Below are 18962 nucleotides of genomic sequence, written 5' to 3' on the forward strand. Positions count from 1 at the left end.
TAGTTTCCTTAGGAAATCAGATGTTTATAAGATAATCCATCTGGAAGTATTTATAACATGAAAAATTGCAGATAATTTAAATATAATTCATTAAGCAGTTTATTAAATTGATTCATGTAATGGCTGGAATACTAGTCATTCATTTTAGAAGATTTTTAGAATAGTATTTCAGGGCATGGGAAATGTTTTGTGTTACTAGAAAAAAGTTACAAAACATAAATAATAGTCCAATTTAAATATCGTGTGAATATGTTTGCATAGGAAAAGAATAGTTAATACACCAGAAGGTTGACATTTATCCTGGGTAGCTGGAATTAAGGGTGATGTTTTCATCTTTGTGCATTTCTTCATTTTCCAATTATAATGAGCATGTATTGCTTTTATTTTTATATTGCTTTTGTAAGAAACATTTTTGAAAACTGATATTTTAAAACTCCCCATTATGTACCTCTATGTAGGTGATTCCCCAAGAATCTGTTTTGTTTGGTTTTTTCTCCAAACAGTTAAGGAAAGCTTTTCTTGATGCCTAGCACTTATTTAGGGAGTATGAACGAAGCTACTCACTATGCAAATCAAAGATTGACTTATACCACTTACAAAATTAAGTCTTCCAAGTTTTTCAGGGAATCTTTTTTCCCAGTAGTTAGCACCTCCCTCTCTTTTTCCTATGGAAACAGACCTTTTTTATTATCTTCAGGAGTATGATGATACTACTTTCTTTTTTTATTGTAATAAAACTTTGATAACATAATATTTACTATTTTGACCATTTTTAAGTGTACAGTTTTGTAGCCTTAAAGTACATTTTGTTCTGCAACCATCATCACCTTCCATTTCTAGAATCTTTTATCTTCTAAAACTGAGACTCTGTACCCATTAAACAGTAACTCCCCATTCTTCCGTCCTCCCAGCACCTACAAACTACCATTCTTTTCTGTCCCTAGGAATTTGACTACCCTAGGAGCCTCACATAAGAGGAAACATACAATATTTGTCCTTTTGTGACTTATCTTACTTAGCCTAATGTCTTCAGGTTCATCCACATTATAGCAGTGTATTGAAATTTACTTCCTTTTTAAAGGCTGGATAATATTCTACTGTAAGTACCACAGTTTTTTAATCCATTCATCATTGAACAGTTGGATTGCATCTACTTTTGGCTATTGTAAATAATGCTGCTGTGAATATGAGAATACAAATGGCTGCTTTCACTTCTTTTGAGTAAATACCCAGAAGCAGGATTGCTAGATCATATGGTAATTCTGTGTTTAATTTTTTGAGGAATTGCCATATCATTTTCCACAGTGGCTGTACCATTTTGCATCCCTACCACCAATGTACAGGGGTTCCAATTTCTCCACATACTTACCAATACTTATTTTCTCTTTTTTATAATAGCCATCCTAGCAAGTGTGAAGTGACATCTCATTTGTAGGTTGGCTTTGTGTTTCTCTGTGACTAGTTTGGTATCTTTTTGTGTTTATTGGCCGTTTGTATATATTCTTTAGAGAAATATCTATTCAAGTCTTCTTCCCATTTCTTTTATTGTTTTTTGTCGTTAAAATATAGGAGTTCTTTATATATTATGGATATCAATCCTTTGTCAGTTAATTGGATTTGTAAATATGTTCCCCTGTTCCATGGGTTTCCATTCACTCTGTGGATAGTATCCTTGGCACAAAAGTTTGTAATTTTGATTAATTCCAGATCTTTTTCTTTAGTTATCTGTACTTTCAGTGTCATATCTAAGAAATCATTGTCAAATCCAATGTTATGAAAGTTTTTGCCCATGTTTTATTCTAAGAGTTTCTCTGTATTCTCTTGTACTTTTAAAGGTTTCCCTTAAAATGGTTTTGCTATCTAAGGTTTCTCCCATCCTGATTGGTTTAAGTAGTTAGGAAGGGGATCATTTCTGTCATCCTATAGTGCTGACATTAAAAAAATAAAACTACTACATCGGTCTTTTTATCCACTGGAATCTAAAAATCGTAGTTATTTAATATTTGTCTTGGACGTTAAAAAAATACATAAACACATTCTTTAACAGCCAGAAATTTTATCTTAATTCTTTTTTTCCTCTCTTTTAATTCATATTCTCAATTCACTTAACCCACAGCATTTTATCTTGATATACTTTTGTACTTAAAAGTAATTAAAGTGTCCTTTTGTACTTGTAAAAATTTGAAGTGTTTTACACTTTTTTGTGATCACAAGGCTATAAGAAATATAATCTATTAATATTCAATTGATTCAAACAGCAAAAACATACCTATTTTGATTAAAAATGATTAAACATAGAAAGTAAGATTTCGCTAGGATTTCATGTGGTTGAAGTCCCCCCACCCATATATCTGTGGAAGAATTTACTGCTGAAGATCATGTTTGTCATTAGTTTCATTGTTTTTATAAGTGCAAGCACTGAGAAATGAGAAACATTGTTCATATAAGTAAGTAGACAGTAATGAAAGGAGTTTAGCAGTGCCACTTTCTGGCTTGTATGCCGAAAAACACTAGCCCAGAAATTTTTTTCATGGTGTCTTAGCTTGATTAGGTCTCCTTTCAGTTTTGTTGAAAGCAGAAAATTAGAAACTACCTTACCTAACAAAGGATTTGTTGCCTTGCTTTGTCATTCACTTTCTTAACACCTGCACTAGTGTTTTTCTTTGGCTTTAGGAAGGTTTTTAAGGCCTTGAGGCAGTCCACAATGGTAAGATGGAGAATGAGTGAGAGACATGACTTTCTTTTGTAAAATGAGAGAAAGGTAAATGGAAGAGGATGCCTTCACGCAAATCAGTTTTGTTTTTTTTTTTTTAAGTACATATGGAAGTTGAGAATCTGGAAATAGATTCCCATAAAATTTTTCTTAGAAAGTCTTGTTATACTATACCCATCTAAGATGTAGCTGTTCATTTTAAAAATAATACACCTACTTAAAAGTGTAAGGTATTCCTTTTTCAACCATCCTTACATGTAGGTACACTGATAAAAGTGGTATCAAACCATTCATATCACTTAATGTTTTATGAAGTACCCGTCTAATTCTTAACACAAATCCTTGTGGTTTACATATCTTTATTTTACTTGTGAACCAGTGCTCAAAGCAAAATTAAACGATAAAATGTCTTGATAAAACAAAATGAAATGACTGGGTAAAGCCAGCCTAAGGGGTTGGGGGTACACTAATGTTGCAGGTTTTTAAAAATACTGCCTGTTTTTCTAGAATTACCAATCTTCAGAGTAGTATGGCATGTAATTAGAGACTTGTTAGGTACTTTGGCCTTTTATTTTTATGTGAAAGTAGCCTTTATATGATTTCAGAGAGATATGTATGAACTTTTGAATACTTCATGACAAGCTCTGTAGCTCATAAAGCAGCCCACTAAGAGAAACTCTAGTCTATTGAGCAATAATAAAGTTACGTAGAGCACTATGGTTTTTATAACAGATTAACATACATAAACAATTTTTTAATTCAAGTGTTGCATCATCTGGGTGAAACTGTGAAAGAGATGGTAATAACTCCTTTTGTCATCCAAGCCCAAATTATAGTTCTGATGGTCCAGTTATCTTAAAGTTGCTGCCAGTGGTTGCATGACAGGCAATGGTTTGTGTGTGGGTCTTTCTTATTTCTATAGCCTAAAAGGAGCATTTGTTATAAACTATATACTTTATTCCCTGGAGTACTTGCTATGAAATAGAGCCACAAACCATCAATAAAATTTATATTAGCTATTTCATAGATATTGCTGGTATTTGTTTATCATGAAATGATTGTTTAGATACTATTGTAGTTTCTTGGGGAGATGCAGAATGATTCTGCACAAAAAGCAGTTGTTAAAAACTTGTAATCAAAGAAAACTCTTAGGAGTTTAACTAGAGAGTTTGAAGAAAAACTTAGATGGCTTTCTTAATTTTTCTTAAAGGATGGGTCTTCAGTTAAGGAAGTTGAAACCTACCACCGGACGCGTGCCTTAAGGTCGTTGAGAAAAAATGCACAGAATTCTTCAGATTCTAGTTTTGATAAGAATATGGAAATTACAGAGAAACGTGCTAATGGAAGGCATTTTACAAGGTAATACAAGATGGTTGAATTCCAATTCAAAATAGTTTTAAAGTAACTTAGGATTTGCATTTAATTTTTAAGTGTATTCTTGACCAATCATCAAGATGAAATGAAATTACCACAAATGAATATCATTGAATTAAAATTTAATATGTACCAGGTTTGTTTTTATTTTCTTGTTCACAGAGAGTATTTGTGATATGTGTGAGTGCAGCTGACAAAGTTGCTTGAGACTATTTGAGTATATTTGTGACTTTTTCATTTTAACTTGTTTATGATAATGTGGTTTTGTTCATAATTATACAAAGCCTTTATTCAAAATAGGAATTATATTTCTGTTTGCTTGCTATCAAGCAAATCAATTCTGAGTTATTTATGAATTTGTGTTAGTATGCTTCTAGAGCAGTCACATAGGAGACAACATGATTTTTTTTTCTTTACTTGTCTAAGGGTACTAGATGCTTTATACATACTTAAATTTCATTTCTCAAGAACCCTGAGGTAGGTTTCATGAATTCCATTTTAATACTCAAGGAATTAGTTTTAGTGAATTTACATAGGTGATTCAGGGAACTTGGATTTGTTTGGTTAGGGGCAGATTTAAATTTAATTAGCTAAAAACCTTTACTTTTCCTCCCACTTTGGTGGGCCTAACATAAATGAGCAGGAAAGTGCTAATTAGAATAAATTTCTTTTGATGAAATAATTGTTTTATATATTAATTCCTCTCATAAATTTCTCATAATGACTTATAGGACTAGAACCCTCCTCTTAAGTGTATTTTGATTATTTTATGTAGCAGATTTTCCAGATAAATGACATCATGCCCTTTTAAATTTGTTTTTGTTACTATTTTTTTGCTACTGTTGTTTAAATAGTCTTTCATTACACATTTTAAAATTTGCATCCATTTTTTCATCCATTATTTATGGCATGTTTACTACTGTATTTCATGGGATCCAAGATAGCAGCAATTTAAACACTCATTATTTCATGAGACAGTAAAAGAGAAAAAAAACACCGAAAGTTAAACTATGACATTCCATCAATTTTAAGACACATCCCTAATTTCAGAGATGCTAAAGTGGGGGGAGAAATGTACAACTTACAGGATTGAAATACAATTTAAACTACCCCAGTATTTCTGAAACTTCAAGTCTTCTTGGGGTGTGGGGAGTGGCCCATGAATTCTGTGTGAGAATTTTAAAATTTATTTCATGATCTGAAGTAACAGTTGACATTCTGGATCATCTAAATTGCTACCTTGCAGAGAATAGTCATAAAATTTCAGGCCCTACATTTGTGTTTACAACTAGTTGGCAGTAACTAGTACTGCTTGAATTATCTCAGGCTCATGAGATAAAAACTGAGTCTGACCTTAATACATAAATAATGCTTTGAAGAGAAAGCCATGGATGTGATGTCATGACATGCTGTTGAAATGAAGGTTTGGAATACTTCAAAAAGAGAAGTGGATGAATTGAGTCATGACATACAACAAACCAAATTTAAGAGAAACTGATAGCAGTCTGTACCATATTCACACAGCAAATGGCTATTTTATTTCAGCAAAACCTCATATTAATATTTTTGTTAGTGGTCAGTTTCATAGTTTTATTTGTATAAAATGTAAATAAATCTATGTCTCGTTTGGCTTGTACATAGTCAAAAAAATTTAATGTTGGAAGTCCTTAAAGTCTTTATCTTTTAAGAAAATCTGTACCTTATTCAAGTTGTGAAACATGAATAAAAAATCTGTACCTTATTCAAGTTGTGCTGGACCTTATGTTCAAAATGTATAAAGGAATGTTTTAAAATAGAATTAAAGATGAGTGACTTGGTATTTTTAAATTTGATTCCTTCTAAAATATATTGAATTCCTGTCTTTTCAGATTGTTTTTAAATAATAACTTTATGGAGATATAATTCACATACCATAAAATTCACAATTTTAAAATATATAGTTCAGTGGTTTTAGAATATGCACAATATTGTGTCACCATTGCTTACTGTCCAATTTCAGAACTTTTTCACCACCCCAGAAAGAAATCCTGTTATATTATCTCCCACCTCCTTCTCCCTCCCCACTGGCCCCTTAGGAACCATTAATCTACTTTCCATCTCCATGGATTTGCCTATTCTGGACATTTTATGTAAATGGAATCATATTTATGGCCTTATGTGTCTGGCTTCTTTCACTTGGTATGTTTTGAAGGTTCATTTTATTGTAGTACCCATCAGCACTCCATTCTTTTTATTCCTGAATAAGATTCCGTTGCACGATGGACATTTGGATTGTTTCTACTTTGTGGCTGTTATGAATGATACTGTGAACATTCGTGTTCAGTTTGTGTGGACATAGGGTTTTGATTATTTGGGGTATATACCTAGGAGTGAATTGCTGGGACATTGGGGAACTGCTGAACAGTTGGCTAAAGCAGCTGTACCGTTTTACATTCCCACCAACAGTGTATCAGGGTTCCAGTTTTTCCACATCCTTGTCAACACTTGTCATAGTCCATCTTTTTTTGGTTTTAGCCGTTTTAGTGGGTGTGAAAGTATCTCATTGTGGTTCTGATTTACATTTCCTTGATGGTTAATAACATTGAATATTTCTTCATGTGCTTATTGGCCATTTATATGCCTTCTGAGGGGAAGAATTTCTATCTTAAATAATCTCTGAATTAAGATCATTATTACAAAGACTTATTTTACATAGTGATAACATCAGGATCTGTTTGTATAAGACTTAGATAAAGTGGCCTACAGTATTGTTGAATTTTGTTTCATGTAGTTTCCTGTTTCTTACCAGGGTGACCCTTTTTGTGTTGCTAGTTTGCCCGAGTATAGTAATCTCTTTACTTCTTTCTATGTCCCTCCGTCTCTTTTGTTTTCTCTCTAAGGCTCAAAGACCAGGGGACTAAGACTGTTAGACTAATATAGAAAGATTTGAGTAACTGTACCTTGAGGGCAGGATCTATATTTCTTTGGTCCTGTAGTTCTTAATTATGGTCCAATAATCATAGTTTTCAGGGGGCGTATGAAACCTCTGAAAGAAGATATAAACTTGTATGTGTATATGCAGTTTTCTAGGTAGAAAAGATCTGTAGCTTTTATCAGATTCGCAGGAGTTGAGAAAAGTCCAGACACCTGTTTTTGTAAATAGTTTCATTGGAACACAGCCATGCCCATTCATTCTATGGCTGCTTTCCTGCTTCGTTGTTAGAATTGTTTTTGTGAGTAGTTGTGACAGAGACTATGACTCACAAGCCTAAAATATTTACTATCTAACTGTTTAAGAAAAAGTTTATCAACCCCTGCAAGGGGAGAGGTGCTCCCATTCCCCAACAGGCAGAGAAAAAAGAGAGGGAGGGAGGAAGGGAGGTGAGAAAGGGAGAAAGAGGAGGGAGAGGAGAGGAGGGGGACAGAACATTGTTTTATCATTGTGTTCTAGCATTTAATAGGGACTAATAGGAAGTGTAGACCTGCATGGTATGGAGGGAGGGGTTCTTTTATGAGAAATGTCTATGAGCCTGTGAACAAGCTAGCCCTGACCTGTTGATGGATTGCTCAAATGTTTTTATTTTGTTCTTGGTTCTTACCAAAAGAGATAATGAGTTAATGATGACTTACATTGTGAGGACACATGATTTAACTTTTGGATAAGATGGTTCCACTTTATTTTAAAATGTCACATTTGAAATCCCATGTGTATAACCAGCCCACTTGCAAATAGCTTGACATATTGGTTGATTGATAGATGTAGCTATCTAGGTATGGAAAATTGTGTCCCTAAAAATAAGTTAATGAGATAAACTGTTTTGTTTGTTCAGTGGATTTTGGAAAAAATATTAGGGGAGGGTACTTGTTTTTTTTAAGCCTTTGAAAGTGTTTAATTTCCAACTCAGTAGATTCTGTCTGCCAGTTTGTAAGTGGGATATCTGATTCATAAATGGGACTGTTTCTGCAGGTGAATGATAATGCAGGTCATAAAGTGAGTAGCCAGCAAATGTTTTTAGAAGGAAATTAACATATCACTAAGGGACATTAGTTCTGTTTATAGTTACAAATATTTCAAGGATGTGCAATAACTATATTCCTATGATATAAAACACATTGTCTTGTTTTTGCTCAATACTTACAGTTCAGTTATACCCAAATACTTAGGTTAATGATATAATTTCTTGTTTTAACGAAGATACTTTGATTAATTCTGTTTAAGAGTTCATGCATGTATCATTGCATTTCACAACAGGCTTCTCAGAGTTTGTTTAGCCGTAACTAAACATACATGAGCATAGATATTCTAAAGATTTTTATTTTTCAGTGTTTTTTAGCCTTTTACGTATCTTAGTATTCTCTAAGCTGATTTAACTTTTTACCCTATTTTTTAGTTATCATGAAATATGGGATTTAAGATTATGTCCATTATTTTAAAATTTTTAATATGTTTTTTTATATAGGCAATTGGCCAGACAGCAGGCTGATAAGAAAAAAGAAGAGTGCAAAGAAGGTAAATAATGTTAAAGTCATTTCACATTTAAAACCTGTAGTTCAGGGGTGCCTGGGTGGCTCAGTCGGTTAAGCGTCCGACTTCAGCTCAGGTCACGATCTCGCGGTCCGTGAGTTCAAGCCCCAAGTCGGCCTCTGGCCTGATGGCTCAGAGCCTGAAGCCTGCTTCTGATTCTGTGTCTCCCTCTCTCTCTGCCCCTGCCCCGTTCATGCTCTGTCTCTCTCTGTCTCAAAAATAAATAAGACGTTAAAAAAAAAATTAAAAAAAAAAAACCTGTAGTTCATATTTTGTGTACAAATGTATTGAGATACATACAGTAAACTGTACATATTTAAAGTATACAGTTTGTTTGGTTTGACACAAATGTATGCTGTGAAGCCACACCACAATTAGATGGTAAAGATAACTATCACTGCCAAAAACTTCCTCAGGCCTCTTTATAATCATACCCCCAGCTCCTCTCCAGGCTTTCCACACCCCAAGATTCCTGATCAATCACCAGTCTGCTTCCTATCACTATAGTTTAGTTTGCATCTTCTAGAGTTTTATGTAAATGAAATTATGCAGTATGCACTTTTTTGTCTGGCTTTCTTTTAGTATAATTACTTTTGAATATCATCCATGTTGTTGCATTTTCTTGCTGAGTATTCTATGAATATACCACAATTTGTGTATTTCCCCCAGCCTTATTGTGATATAATTGACATATAACATTGTGTACGTTTAAAGTGTACAACAAATGTTAATTTGGTACATTTATATATTGCACAATGATTACTGTCATAGTTTTACCTAACACCAACATCATGTCATATAATTACTATTTCTTTTTTGTGGTGAGAACATTTAAGATCTACTCTCTTAGCAATTTTGAAGTATATAATACAATATATATTAATTATAATCTCTATACCGTACATTAAATCCTCAGAGCTTATTTATTTTATAGCTGGAAATTTGTATTCTGACCAACATTGCCTCTTTTCTCTCACCTCCCAGGCCTTGGTAACCAACATCCTAATCTGTTTCTACGATTTTGGCTTTTTTTAGATTCCACATTTAAGTGATATTACACAGTGTTTGTCTTTCACTGATTTCTTTCACTTAGCATAATGCCCTCAAGGTCCATCCATGGACCTTAGGTATTTGGAAGAATATCCAAACAACAGGATATTCTTCTTTCTCATGGCTGAATAGTATTCTTTTATGTGTGTATATTTTTACAATCTTCTTTATCCATTTATCCATTGATGGACACTTAGGTTATTTCCCACAATTTGTTTATTCATCTTTTGGTGGACATTAGGGTTGTTTCCAGTTTGGGGCTATCAGAAACCTGCCTTGAACACAAATCTTTGTACTATATATCTTTCCTTTTCTCTGGGGAGTGGAATGGCTGGATCGTATGGTAGGTGTATGCTGTAACTTTTTTTTTGTTTCCTAATATTTTTAAGATAGGTAAGTTCAAGATATTATGATCTTGTTACACGAAAGTGTAGCTATTCAATTGTTCATTTTAGAACTGTTTTATAAATGCCATTATTTAAAATCTTTCCATTTATTTTCATTTACACATCTTGAAGACAAAGTGGTTCCGGTTACTCGGTCATTGAGGACTAGAAACATTGTTCAAACTAAAGAACGCTTGCATGAAGAGAATGGTGATGTTGAAGTTCGCCGAAGTTGTAGGATTCGAAGTCGTTACAGTAGTGTGAACCAATCTGTGCTGTTTGACAAACTTATAACAAAGTAAGTAAAAATTATTTAGATCAAGATGATTTAGGTGGCATAATTTGTTGTTGGGGAAGGATCATAAATTTCAACTAGCCTGAGTGTTTAATGCATTCAGCTGTGTAAAGCCAAAGGGAGAAAGATTATTAGAGGACTTTGAATAATTCTATATAGATCTTTAAATTCTTGGAAAAAAGTTATAGAATATTTTTACACAGGTAAATCAGTGCCTTGTATAGAGATATTTAAAATCCCAGCAATTAAAAAATATAATGGGAGAAAAATCAAGCTTTTAAAACTGTACCACTCTTTTACAGTTTTAGCTTATATTTATGTCAATTTTCTTAAAGCACTGCTGAAGCTGTACTTCAAAAAATGGATGACATGAAGAAGATGCGTAGACAGCGAATGAGGGAACTTGAAGACTTGGGAGTGTTTAATGAAACAGAAGAAGTAAATATATCCTTCCTCACTCTGGAAACTAATGCAACATTGTGTGTCAGCTACACTTCAGTAAAAAAGAATATCTCCTGTTTCACGGCTGATTTAGTGATCTCCAATTTAACCTTTTTTCTATAGTACCTATCCATTTTTGGTAAATTATTCATTGTTTTCAACATCTTTAAACTGTTCAGCATTTGTTTGATCAGTTACTAGATATTGCTGGAGTTTTAACAGTTTATAGCTATAAATATCTTCATTTTATTAAGCAAGATAGGAAGGTCCTACTGAATTTTTTAAATAAATATGCTAAATGTTAATGGCTTCTGTTTAAACATTTTTAGGAGAATCTTAATATGTACACAAGAGGAAAACAAAAAGGTATTCAAAGAACTGATGAGGAAACAACTGACAATCAAGAAGGCAGTGTGGGTTAGTCTTTTGTTTTACTTCTGGGTTTGAATTTCAGCACTTTTTATTTAGTAGAATATAGCTCAGCTCTTCTATTCAGAAGCTGTGACATTATTGGTATTTTGTGAGAGATCGAAGGATTGGTCATAATTTAAAAGTGAGAACAGGGGAGGGGCGCTTGGGTGTCTCAGTTGGTTGAGCGTCTTTTTTCTTTTTTAATTTTTTTTTTTAACGTTTATTTATTTTTGAGACAGAGACAGAGCATGAATGGGGGAGGGTCAGAGAGAGAGGGAGACACAGAATCTGAAACAGGCTCCAGGCTCTGAGCTGTCAACAGAGCCCAACGCAGGGCTCAAACTCCCAGACCGCAATATCATGACCTGAGCTGAAGTCAGACAGTTAACTGACTGAGCCACCCAGGCGCCCCGAGCGTCTAACTCTTAATTTCGGTTCAGGTCACGTGCTGAGCATGGCGCCTGCTTAAGATTCTTTCTCTCTCTCTCTCTCTCTCTCTCTCTCTCTCTCAAATTTAAAAAAAAATGAAAAAATAAAATGAAATAAAAGTGAGGGCAGGGGAAAGCTTAAAAGGATAGTGTGTTTTGTTTGGGAAAGTACTTGAAATCTACAAATCTAAAGCAGATAAACCTGGTTTGCTTATATAATGCATTATAGACAACACATCTCTACCAATTTTAGTTGAAAGGTGATTAAAATTAAGTTTTGCTCTTCTGTTAGGAATTACAACTGTTATTTATTAGAACTTTTCTTGAGTGAAAACCAGTTTTCTGAAATGCATTTTAAATATTTGGTGAGGGTGTTTTACATTTTTGTAAGTAGATATTTGAGTTATGCTCTGTGTAGCTCAGTGACAGCCAGAAGGGCTGGATGGAATTTAAAACTTAAGTTTAAAAGGCAAAAGTTGGGGTGCCTGGGTAGCTCAGTTAGTTGGGCATCCAACTCTTGATCTCAGCGTAGGTCTTGGCCTCAGGGTCATGAGTTCGGGCCCTTGTGTTGGGCTCTGCACTGGGTGTGAAGCCTACTTAAAAAATTAAAATTAAAAATAAGTAAAAATGAAAAAATGAAAGGAAAAAGCTAAGTGAGGAGATACTTTAATTTGTCAACATGTTAAATTAACTTGGAAACTTAAGCATAGTCACTTATATTAATGAAATCAGCAGCAATACCATAAACTTTAGTTTGGTACTACTGACAGTAGCCTTTAAACATCTTTCCCTATTTCCTTTTTTCCTTTCTCTAGTTATTTTTAATTCTATAGTTTACTTCATTTTTTAAAATCTTCATTTAATGCTGCGAAAGAATCATTTCTATGAGCAATCTAGAAGTAAATTTTTAAAGGAGGGTCTCTCTCTTTCAATTCCCCTTTATTAAAAATTGTTAACATTTTGGTGAGTATTCTGAAAGTAAATGTTTCTTAACTGTAGAATCATCTGAAGAGGGTGAAGACCAAGAAGATGAAGATGATGGTGAAGATGATGACGAAGATGATGACGATGATGACGATGAAGATGAAGAAGATGGGGAAGAAGATAATCAGAAACGATATTATCTTAGACAGAGAAAAGCTACTGTTTATTACCAGGCTCCATTGGAAAGTAAGTGTTACATATATTTGTCCTAGGAGAAGATGTAGTTATATTACTTTTATCTTTACTGCTTTTCCTCTGTTATTCTTATTTTTCATGTTTTCATTTTGTAGAATATCCATGGCTGTTGTCTTTCTTAAATTATCCTAAATGTGCAAGAAGTCATTACTTCAAGAAAGTTAGATGTTAGCCTTGACCAAAGCAAATAATTGGGCCATTTTGAAATTTCATGTCTGTCTTTACTTACTTTAGATTTTATAGCTTTCAACTTAGTTTATTTTTTCACTTTGTGTAAATAAGACTGCTTTTGATTTATGTTACAGTTGTGTTTCAGTCCTAATGAGCATATATATGCAGGGCTGATAACCAGCTGTTATGCATCAGTATAATCATAATGGTTGTTTATGGCCAGTGTATGTTTTGGTTGGGTGGGTGTCTGTGCTTTATATAATTTTCAATAGCAACCCTGCAGACATAAATGACTTTAAACATGAACAGTAAAATAGTCTGGTAGATATGTACTAGTATTTTCATGGAAGGCAGCACCTTTGTAAGTATTTAGGTGAAGAACAAAATTATCTTCATAACTACTTAATATGTCACATACCTATAATTCTTCTTTTTAGAACCTCGTCACCAGAGAAAGCCCAACATATTTTACACTGGCCCAGCTTCTCCTGCAAGACCAAGATATAGATTATCTTCTGCGGGACCAAGAAGTCCTTATTGTAAACGAATGAACAGGTTTGGTTCTGAAGTACTGATTGATTTATAACAACGTAATTGTGGCTGTGATAGGTAGGATTCTAGAGTTTTAGGACTGGATGTATCCAGATAGAATTCTAGAATCCTGTATCTTGGAGAGTTCTCTCTATGCCTATAGTGCTCTTATCCCTGCTACCACTGACTAGATTTTTGCTGTTGCTTCCATTACTAGGTAGTTAGTAACTACCATGGTAAGGTAGTTTATTCCGTTGTTCCACACTTTACTAATAGAGAGCTACCTTTGCTTCAGTGTTTACTGTATTCCTGGCTTGGTGTTAATAAGCATCTCACATAGACTGTTTCATTTAATCTTCACATTAAGTTAGAGTGTAGGTTAAGTCTACTATTTCACATAGTATCACAGACATATTTTCTTACTGTGACAAACATTCCAGGTTACATAGCTTTCTAGACTTTTCACGATGCTAACCATCCTCTTCTGGATCTGGTTTTTTCCCTGAGGTTTTATTTCCACTTTAAAAAATTTTTTTTCTCATATAGTAAGAAACACTAATTTTCTTTGACTATTAAAATTATTTGTGGGTTTCTTTTCCTTCTACATCATAACACTTGTTGGTTGTCTGTCATATTTAAGTCCAAAGAGGTAGTTCTTGTTATTTCCTCATTTTCCCAAGTTAAAAAAGGCTTTGTGATTCATTAAAACTTTCTGGGTAATAATAACATTATAGTAGTTCATGAATGAGAGAACTCGTGGTGAAGATTAAAGAGACAGGGGGAAAAATGGCATTTGTGTGGAAATGGTACTTTTTTCTAATATTAATTTCCTCAGAGGTGAGACTGAAATCCTATGAGACTTCAACTATTTGAACAGCTCTTGGAAGTCTCCTCATAGAAGCAGACTAATAACTGAAAGCAACACTTTTGTAAATACTGACATTCTTCTAGGAAAAATATGAAATACTGCTTGTGTCCCTAGGTCTTTTAATTTCATTTTCAGAGTGTCAAAATCACAAGCGTACATCCTAGATTTCCTGTTTCATCATCCCTTTCCATAAAACCAGAGCCCAGAAGGATGGAGGGTCAGGAGGGCAACCTGTCAGAGCTGCCCAAGATAAATTGCACCTGAAAGGAGGCCACACTAACATTACTTTTGATAGGCCCCTTTGGAATATTGTTAAAGACCAGTATTTTGATAGTGAAATCTAATGATCTACAGAAAAGGGGGGTAAAGTGTAATGTTCCCTGGAATCCCCTCCAAGCATAAGGCCCAGGGCAGCTGTCTTGGTTGCCTGACTTAAAGGATAAACCTCTACTAGATCCAACAGAAGTGAAAAAGGCTGGCAGTTACTTTGAGATTAAATTTCTTCTTCCATTTTTAATGGGTATATGTTTCTGGAAGTAATGTATTTAATGACTGCCTCTGTAGTCACCACCTATAATGGATCTTGCAGCAGGTACGAATTTTTTTTTTTTTTTGCTCCTTTGGTGCTCAGGTTCCCATATTTGGTTCACAGAGTCTACCATTTATTTATGTAAAGTGTCTCATACTTCTTTGGGTGCAGGACTTTTTTTTTCTCCAATTAACAAATGTTTGAGTACTACCATGTACTAAGCACTATGGATATAAAAATGACTTAAGTCAGGATTCCTGCCCTCAGATCTCATAGACTAGTGGAAGATTTGACACATTTATTTGTTATTTTATTATGTATTTATGTATTTATTTATTTTTTATTTGCATGTAGTTGACACATGATGTTAACATTAGTTTCAATTTTACAACATAGTTATTCAACAACTGTATCTGTTATGCTTTGGTCACCACAAGTGTAGCTACCATCTGTCACCGTAACAGCGGTATTAAAATAGTACTGACGATATATTCCCTATGCTGTACCTTTGCTCTTGTGACTTACTCATTCCATTACTGGAAGCCTTGTATGTTCCACTCCTGGTCACCCATTTTGCCCATCCCCCCTTACCACCCCCACCCCCCCACCACCCGTCTGACAACCATCAAGCTTATTCTCTGTACTTATTGGTCTGATTCTGCTTTTTGTTTGTTTATTCATTCTGACACATTTAAATTAAAGTATGAACTAAGATATTTAAATTGTACCCTGAGTCACATTATTTGACTTAATGACTGATTTTGGTTTTGATAGCTTTGTAAAAAATTTTTTTCTTTTTGATAACAGATTTATTGAGGTGCAATTCACATGCCATATAGTTTACCTGTTTAAAATGTACAGTTCAAGGGGTTTTCACAGTTGTGCAGCTATAACCACAAACGATTTTAGAACATTTTTCTTACCTCAGAAAGAAACCCGGTACTCTTTAGTTATCTCCAGTCCCTCCATCCCCCACAGCCCTGAGCAGCCACTAATCTTTTATCTGTCTCTGTAGATTTGCCTATTCTGAGTATTTCATATACGTGGACTCTTTTGTGAGTGACTTCTTTCACTTGGTACATTTTTAAGGTTCATCCACGTTTAGCATGTATCGGTACTTCATTCTTTTTTATTGCCAAATAAGATTCCATTGTATAAATATACCATATTTTGGTTATCCATTTATCAGCTGATGGATATTTGGGTTGTTTCTACTTTTTGTGAATAATGCTACCATGACCATTTGTGAACAACTTTTTGTATGGACTTATGTGTTCACTTCTCTCAGGTATGTACCTAAAAATGGAATTGCTAGATCAAATGCTAACTATATTTACTGTTTCGGGGAATTGCTAAATTATTTTCCAGAATGGCTGCTTTATTTTACTTTCCCACAAGCAATGTATGCATGTTCCAATTTCTCCACATCTCAACTGTTAATATTATCTGACCTTTTGAATGTAGCCCTTTAAACCTTTTTTTTTTCCCCCAACACTCTTACCGAGGTGATATGAACATCTCTTCCCCTTTAACACCGTAATGGTCATTTTGCTCAGCCTTTTTACTTTTTCTTAAAGAGACCAGCTTATGTTTATATTCATGTCCTACTTCACCTACTTAGGCATGGGACCAGAGCACACATCCAAAGAATCATTTGGGCATTGCTCTCGGTACCCATGGCAAATGGTTGAAAAACCTTGCAGCCGCAGTGCAGGATCTTCCAAGGGTTTTTTGGCGTGCTTACCATAACAGAGGTTCAGGAACGCTGCCTTTAAGCAGGATTTTCTTTCTTATGATTACTCACCTCTACTCATCTAAGGTTTATTCTTTAGTTTCAGTCTGCAGTTTCTGGAACAAGCCCAATCCCTTTGAACCTGAAGGTAACCTAGTACCGTTGCTTCACCAGTATTCCAGAGTGCCCCTTACCTGGTGTCAAGGTGCTAGAACTGGCAACTCTAAACACTGATTAAGTTCACAGTGCTGGTCCAGCACTTGTCTATGCCAGAATTTCAAACATTTTTAGTAAAATGAAAAATAAAGAGTGAGTGTGGGTGTGGGTGTTTAGAATCTCTTTAAAACTGAAAAAATGGCCTTTCTACAGTATAGAGTAATTGTGAAAACCCTGGACCCATGACTAGGTTTCAGGCCCAGCCCTACCACTTATTAATGACCTTTAGCAAGTTACTTAACCTCATTTCAGTTTTTTGACCCATAGAATGAGAATGATATTAGCTGTCTCACAGTAATGTGAGAATTAGATGAGTTAATACACGAAAAGCATTTAAACTACTATTTGGCATGTATTGAGTGCTCTATGTCTTTGTTATAACTACAATGCTTAAAAACCCTACTTTTCAGGGGCGCCTGGGTGGCTCAGTCGGTTGGGCGTCCGACTTCAGCTCAGGTCATGATCTCGCAGCTCATGAGTTCAGGCCCCGTGTCGGGCTCTGTGCTGACAGCTCAGGGCCTAGAGCCTGCTTCGGATTCTGTGTTTCCATCTCTCTCTGCGCCACCCCCCCCCATCCCCCACTCCTGCTCACACTCTGTCTGTCTCAAAAATAAACATTAAAAAAATTTTCTTTTAATTCCTTTTCAGATCAAACATTGGAAAATTTATTTCAGTCCACAGGTTTTGTTGTTTGCTTATAATTCTTTTGGTTTGTGAAATAAACAACTGGAAATTACCAGTGTATATAGAAAGTGGGTTGTTTTTTGTTTTTTTTTTTTTTAATTTTTTTTTTTTTCAACGTTTATTTTTATTTTTGGACAGAGAGAGACAGAGCATGAACGGGGGAGGGGCAGAGAGAGAGGGAGACACAGAATCGGAAACAGGCTCCAGGCTCTGAGCCATCAGCCCAGAGCCTGATGCGGGGCTCGAACTCACGCACCGCAAGATCGTGACCTGGCTGAAGTCGGACGCTTAACCGACTGCGCCACCCAGGCGCCCCGAAAGTGGGTTTTTTGAATAGACAAAGGTTTGAGTTCTGACACCATCGTTGCCTAATTCTAATATTTTAAGCAAGTTATTTAAAATTTTTTTTTTTCAACGTTTATTTATTTTTGGGACAGAGAGAGACAGAGCATGAACGGGGGAGGGGCAGAGAGAGAGGGAGACACAGAATCGGAAACAGTCTCCAGGCTCCGAGCCATCAGCCCAGAGCCTGACGCGGGGCTCGAACTCACAGACCGTGAGATGGTGACCTGGCTGAAGTCGGACGCTTAACCGACTGCGCCACCCAGGCGCCCCTAAGCAAGTTATTTAAACTACGAGCCAGTCACATTGGCTGCAACTCTAAAGTGAGCCTGCTGATATGTACTTGTCCAGAGCTGTAATTAAGATTCAGTGGGATAATATATCTACTATCTGGTACAAGAAGCATTTAATAAATGTTAGTCCTTTTTATTGTGAAGTTAGTCTTCATTATGTGAATACATACGGAATTCACTTACTGTTATGTGAATTATGTGCCTCCAGGTTAGAGTTGTTTTGTAATATTAATGGTAATATTAAGTAAATTAGTCTTTCATATAAAATTGCACACTTGTACTAGATAGTTTTAGTTTCAGGCCAATCATAAGAATACTCTTGGGTATGTTTGGGGAGGTGGACATTGGAGGATTATTTTCTCATTTAAATATCTGTGAGAAACCCCTTATCCAAAACCTGTGGGGCCATTTGTGTTTCATAATTCAGACTGGGGTGAAGGGGGAATTACAAAGGTAATGTATAACATTAACATCTCTAGGAGTGTCTGGGCCAGCACTGCCTAGTCAAATGTGTAATAGCAGAACATATGAATAATCATAGTAAGTGGGACAAATAGAGACTGAATTTCCTTTACAACATTTCATTTTTTTTAATGAATATAATTTATTGTCAAATTGGCTTACATACAACACCCAGTGCTCATCCCAACAAGTGCCCTCCTCAATGCCCATCACCCATTTTCCCCTCCCCCCCATCTTTATGACATTTCAGATCCTGGTAAGTGAATAGTGGAAAAACTTATTCTCGGAGTATAAGATTCTGCACCTATGTTATGGAAATAATAGACTGTGAACCTTTAATATTTTTGGAAATA

The 18962-nt window shown here is 35.0% G+C and overlaps 1 protein-coding gene across 2 annotated transcripts in view; it reads left to right on the plus strand.

Annotated features, from left to right (window-relative positions):
- The window catches only part of ATAD2 (ATPase family AAA domain containing 2), a 68493-nt gene that overhangs the window by 6630 nt on the left and 42901 nt on the right, over positions 1-18962 (plus strand). For both annotated transcript variants that reach the window (XM_030304007.2, XM_030304008.1), the window contains exons 2-8: positions 3924-4072; positions 8527-8576; positions 10160-10325; positions 10658-10760; positions 11093-11180; positions 12602-12772; positions 13390-13507. In XM_030304007.2, coding sequence (XP_030159867.1) covers positions 3924-4072; positions 8527-8576; positions 10160-10325; positions 10658-10760; positions 11093-11180; positions 12602-12772; positions 13390-13507 — 845 coding nt within the window. The remainder of the gene's footprint in view (positions 1-3923; positions 4073-8526; positions 8577-10159; positions 10326-10657; positions 10761-11092; positions 11181-12601; positions 12773-13389; positions 13508-18962) is intronic.

Source organism: Lynx canadensis, chromosome F2, assembly GCF_007474595.2.
Source record: "Lynx canadensis isolate LIC74 chromosome F2, mLynCan4.pri.v2, whole genome shotgun sequence".
Lineage (NCBI taxonomy): Eukaryota > Metazoa > Chordata > Mammalia > Carnivora > Felidae > Lynx > Lynx canadensis.